General features: G+C 40.0%; 1 protein-coding gene across 1 annotated transcript in view; it reads left to right on the forward strand.

Moving 5' to 3' along the window:
• Nucleotides 1–2049: 2049 nt before the first annotated feature.
• The window catches only part of si:ch211-163c2.2, a 22714-nt gene continuing 18533 nt past the window's right edge, over nucleotides 2050–6230 (forward strand). The window contains exons 1-2 of the mRNA XM_037688614.1: nucleotides 2050–2194; nucleotides 2315–2470. Coding sequence (XP_037544542.1) covers nucleotides 2050–2194; nucleotides 2315–2470 — 301 coding nt within the window. The remainder of the gene's footprint in view (nucleotides 2195–2314; nucleotides 2471–6230) is intronic.

Genomic DNA, 6230 nt, shown 5'->3' on the forward strand with positions numbered 1-6230 from the left:
TCCTTCACACAGAAAAACTAACTTTTCAGCGCGCTTTGAGTCTGTCTACGGTCTGATTGGTCAGAATTCCAATCCAATCAGAAGTGGTTTACATCGTGTTACATTATATAAACAGGAAATGAAGAGCCTCTTCAAAGTAAAACAGGAAATGGGTCAATTTCAAAATAAAATAAGAATTAGGAGTCAGATTCTAAAAGGAACAAATATTATTCCACAACACACATTAATAAAAACATTCATAATCTTTGACCGAAAACAGTAATAATAATAACAGTTTTTTTGTGTGTGTTTACAAGATAAACTAAAGTTTTCCAGTTATATAACTCACCCGACATCTCCCCCTCTCAAAAACGTCCTTCCTGGTCTAAACGACCCGTACAAGAAACTCGGTTTTGGTCCATTCAACAACCGATGTGAACTTTGTTTTAGACAAAGCGGTCCTGTTGGCCGTCAAGAAGTCGATTTTTTCCCCACAAATCCAGCCAGGATCCAGTTTTTGCCCCGTCACTTTTTACCAGCGGGGTTAGCTAAAAGTTAGCTAAACAGGAAGTACAAGCCGCGACAACACGCGTGCGCGTTAACCGACGATACAAAATCACAGCGCCAACTAATGCCCCGACATGACAACTACAGCACTTGACCCGCTTTTGAAAGGAATACAATATATGAGGAACACATCTCTACAGTTTCATAATGTAAACAAATCTCTGAAGATGAAATGTTTTCAGTTTAAAAAACAGTAAAATAAAATATAATAACATCAGATGCTTTAGTTTCTATGAAACCAGATGTTAACAATTCAGAAATACATTTCAAGCCATAAAAAATACAACTTTGGGAGAAAAAAAAAGCGCTCATTTAAAAATTCTATCATGTAACAACAGAAAGTTATCAATGAGATGGCTGATTCACAATCAGATGGTCAATAATTCTTGTAATGGAAATGATTCATGATATATCAAAGCTCCAAATATGACCTAAATAATTCCTAAACACAAATATAAACTGCCACAAATGCACTATGTTTATATTTTTATAGGCTGTACTCTGTTATTACAAGGGAGCTTTGCATTCATTTATATACATTAGATAATAATGCCACTGTTTTTTGACCCATGATTTTTTTGTCATGTGTCAACACGGGGGAGGTATCTTATAATGCATTTTCATATATAGAAGAAAAAAAATTATGTATAAAACTGTACAGGCAACTGAAATTTTAGACGTACACCTAAATTGGCAGAAGTGTACACAGACAGCCAATACACTGCTGACCTCTAAGACCAGTGACACTGCAAAAGAACAATTTTACTGTCTCCTGATCTCCTCTTTCCACAGAAGATATCACAATCCAGCCAGCAGATTTGGGTCTTTATTAAGGTCATCAAAAGGAAAATGTGGGACCACACCAAATCCTACTGATCACGCCAAACGCTGTAAAGGTAGCGGAAAGATCCAGTTGGATCCATCATAAGCCATTGAAAGTTGCAGAAAGTGTTAGACTCTTAATCGACCAGGGTGTTTGAAAAAGTCTGACCACAAAGGGACACACTGTTTAGGGTGTGTCATCTCGACGTCATTGAAGAAACCAATGCTGTGTGCAGCATTCTGCCCCAGCCCTACGCCCTGAACAGGCACATCAGAGCTCCTAACATTTCTGTATATCTAGCAACAATGAGAGCATCACAGCCAAGGTGGACTCTCTGTTGTGTTGTGGCTATAGCATGTCACGTAGTCAGAGGTGACCTCACTGATTTGCTAAAACCTGATCTAGAACACTCTCATGACTACAGCACCAACCTATGGTGGCAGCTGATGAACAAAACCGCTTATGAAGGAAAGACTACTAATTGCTATGTATGTGCTCATCTATCCTATGCCACCCACAATTCAGGTTTGCGACCTGCAGCTGTGTCTACAGCCCAACAAGCATGTCTATATGGCCTGAGCACCCACCCAGGAACAAGCAGCTGGGCAAAATGAAGCTATACAACGCCACTATCCAGAAAGGTGAAGGGTATGCACACAGACTTACACAGACGACTAGCCATGGTAATTGTGGGATACAACTTCACGTCAAATTGTAGCATCACTGATGTCATCCCCCTACTACAGATGTCCATCAAACTGCCTGAACTGATCACATTGACAAATTTGCCAACAGGCACCCTGGGATACTGTGTTTTCAACAATGGTACTACTTCTGTAGGATAGGTGCCCTGGAATTTATGTGAAAAGGTGTATACCTTCTGTGACATCGACCGGCCACACAAAGGTAAACCTACTTACCTGAATTGTGTTTTTTGCAAAGCAGGCTATTATGCCAATATTCAGGGGATCCCCAGACACCACTGCACAGAATCAGACAATGTCACCGATTGCACAGACCTCCTCCACCAACGGACCTTCAACATCAGCCTACCACCAAGAGGACGCCAGAAGACCACCCACTGCAGCATTGTAGTGCCAGGTGACAAAGGTTCTCACGTGTTAATTGACTGGTATTTCTTATGTGGACACAGAGCCTATACAGCGTTACCGCCAAATTGGGGGGGCCTTTGTGCCTTGGTTCCCCTGTCAAACCCTATGATCATGCTAAGGAAAGCACCAACACCTCCAGCTCGCAGGATGGAACGCTCTCCAATGCCAGAAGTGACCAGGTGGGGAGGGCTTACCACCAACACTGGTGTCCCATGGGAATTCAAGGTCTGGAAAGGAGGAGAAAATTTTTTCCAAGGACTCTTTCCATGGGTAAGAGTTGGTGAAATACGAGCCCATGTTGAAATCAACCGGTACGCCCTCCTCCGCCTTATCAATGACACATACAAACTGGCAAATGGAACCCAGAATGAGCTGAGCACCATGAGGCAAATGATTCTACAGAACTGAATCATCCTTGATCTGCTGACTGCGTCACAAGGAGGTGTGTGCAAAATCATTGGTGAAACATGCTGTACTTATATACCAGATCAATCAGGTTCTGGAGGAGACATCTACGACGTACTGCATGACCTAACTGACCTTAAGAGATATGTTGAGAGCGGGACCAAAGGAGCAGAGCCTTTCGAGTTGTGGTCATGGTTCACCTCTGGACCTTGGTGGCATTTATTCCTCAAAATTCTTACCCCATTTTTTGCAGTATTACTTCTATTCTATATATTTTTTGGCTGTATCGCACCTCTTCTAAAACACATGATGAAAGTTTTTACAGGCATTCTTATCAATTTGCATCTAGCTAAGATGACCCATGATGATGACTGAAAATGTGTAACAAAAAGGATATGCCTGTTCTCATTCCAGCCCCACCAGTATAAAAATAAATATAATGTGTTTTTATTTTTTATTTTATGTTTTGGCGAGCTCATAAAGAGCTCAACTGTAATTTTTTCTTTCATGAGTTCTTTTTGGTTTAAAAAATGATAAAAAGGGGGGAAATGTTAGAGTTTTTCTCTGTTATCATTTTAAAATGATTTCTATCTCATTATATAATATCTGTTTTCACATGTTCTGAACAAAAAGTTCATTTCTTAGGATTTAATCTTGTTGTTGCTGAGTGGAAGTTTCTGGAAAACCTACTTTTACATCAAGTGAATGTTTTATCAAGGAACAATCTGTACAAGCTAAATCTTCTGAAATTTTTTGACTGCCATCCTGATTTTTGTACATGTAAACTTGACCTGTTTTCATGCCCCACGTAACATAATAAATACTGGACTCACCCAGCAAACGACAGAGTTCACTCTGACCTAGTCGGTGACTCTCACCTTTGCAAAGGTACTGAGCGCTAAAAAATCACCTCGCCGTGTTGTGTGAAGTTATTATCTTTAAAGGTTAAACAGAAAATACCTATTAGTTACATCATCAACTAGAACTAGAAGCCTGTTAACTAGTATCTGATATATGTACACATAAATGTAATTTTACATGTTTCTAACATGATTTTAGTTAATGTTGACCCCACGTTAGCAGACTGAGAAGAAGACAGAGCCACGTGTATAAAAAGTGTTTTGTATTTACAGGTGAAGGTGTTCTGGAATCTTTGTATTTCCTTGGATTTAGAATAATGATTTGGTTTTGAAGGAAGTCTTTTCTTACTGATGTTGTGTCTTGTAGATGGAGCCAGAGAGGAGGGAGAGACAGGGTCCAAGGTTTCCACAGGAGAGTGGATAATCCAGAGGAGGTGAGTATCAGTGGAGAGAGGAGCAGGTTGTTGTTTGAATGGTTGAAGGGACAAGATCAGATCGCAGCAAAGTCACAAGGAGCGAGGAGGTGTTGGGAGACTTGGAGATGCAAGACTTGGAAGTTGCTGAAGAGAATGACAAGGGTTAGTCAAAAACTGTTTAGAAACAAGTTTTAGGGTGCATTCACACTAGGCCTGTTTAGTCTGCTTTAATCGAACTCTAGCTCGTTTTCCTTGAAAGTCCGGTTCGTTTAGGGAGGTGTGAACGCGCCATCGAACTCTGTCAACAAAAAGGCGAACTCTGGCCCGGGCTAAAACCCATGTCTCGGTCCGGTAGAAGCGAACTCCAGCGCGGTTCGACTGCAGTGTGAACGTAATAGACCGAGCCCCGCTCTGCAGGGTAAACAAACACGCATTGCTCTGACCTTATATGGAGCCGTCAGCTGCCTTGTTGGGAAAAACAATATTCTCCATGTGAGCATGAGTATGAGCATGCATCAGGAAATATTCTCCATGGTCTTCTGTCTCATCTTCTGCTCATGCTAAGTCCATTTTTTAAAAATGACAAAATATAACTCCTAAAACTGCTAAAACTTGATGCCACTTCGTTTTTATTTTTATTTACAGAAGAAGAAGAAGACGTGTCTTCAGAGGTTTTTGTGTCGTTTCTTTCAGTAGTTCTTGGTGCAGCGCCCCCACAGGCGAGCGGGGGAATAGGTTGGTTCAACAGGTTGACTCGACTGCACAGTGCAGTGTGAATGCAAACGCACCAGCTCAAATGTAAACAAAAGCTCATGAATATTGTTCTCGAACTGAACCGAGTCTACCGGACTATCTAGTGTGAAAATGACCTTATTGTTGTCCATTAATTACCAAAAGTTGTGATAATGTCCCAGATCTGGAAAAAGGTCTGACAGGAGTTGAGGCTACATGAGGGGAAAAATACTGAGGAAGATGGAAACAGAAAAACTAAATACAAGAAGCACAAGAAAACCAAAACACACAGATCATAATAACATTATTGTGCAAATTACCTTGTTTTAATTAAAACAAAAGTTCAGCTATTCATTTTTTGTAAGATAGAAACTAGTTTTACGTTCACATAAGAATATGTATTGACTCTTTGCTGAAGTAAATTAAGGTTTGTTTCTAGTCCTGACTGTAAAAAAATGTTACACTTTTTGTGCTCTCATCACAACTCTAGGCACGAACCAGTGAGTTACACATTTGACACCTCGACAAATTTAAAGACGTGAAAATGACTCAAAGACAAACAACTGAAATTATCTCAGTTATATTTAATCTACAAAAATGAACAACAGAAGTTCTCAGAAATAAACGTGGCAGCTTGTAACAAGGAAATGACAGTAAAAAATAAAATAGTTATTGGTAACTCTAAAAATATCTGTGTGAGTGAGTGTGTGAATGGTTGTTGGTCTTGTTTGTCTCTGTGATGGACTAGAGACATGTCCAGAGTGTCCCCTGCCTCTCACACACACAGACTGCTGATCTAGGCACCAGCTCCCTGCAACCCAGAAAGGAAATGGATGGATGTTACTACAACTACATGAATGCACTTAGATCCCCTTCATCTGTTGTACTGAAAACTGTTAACATTTTTAAACCAGGTACAAAACACTTTACAATGAATAAATAAAAAAACAGTTCAAATGAACAGGAAATCATGTGATGTTGTGGTCAAAGCTGCTGCTGTGTGAACATTATATGAAGAAGGAGGAGGAAACACCAAGAGGCTGTACTCAGAACAAGAAGTCTGAAACAGCGTTGATGTCATTCTTGAATTAGATGTAACTTCTGCTTCTTAATGATTCCATTTCAAGCAAAGTCAAATATTTTCTGATCAGACGTGAAGTAGATCTGGATGTGAGGATGGGACACACTTTGCTCTGCATGCTGGGACTTCTCTGTAAGTAAATTATTGACTTTATTTAGTTTTATTTTTCAACTTGGTGCCTTAAGCAGCTGGAATCTTTAGAGTTGAGAAGTCGACAAAGTGATGACTATTATTTAAGTTATATATGTTTTTCAA

Source organism: Nematolebias whitei, chromosome 1 (assembly GCF_014905685.2).
Source record: "Nematolebias whitei isolate Nwh7 chromosome 1, NemWhi1, whole genome shotgun sequence".
NCBI classification, from domain to species: domain Eukaryota; kingdom Metazoa; phylum Chordata; class Actinopteri; order Cyprinodontiformes; family Rivulidae; genus Nematolebias; species Nematolebias whitei.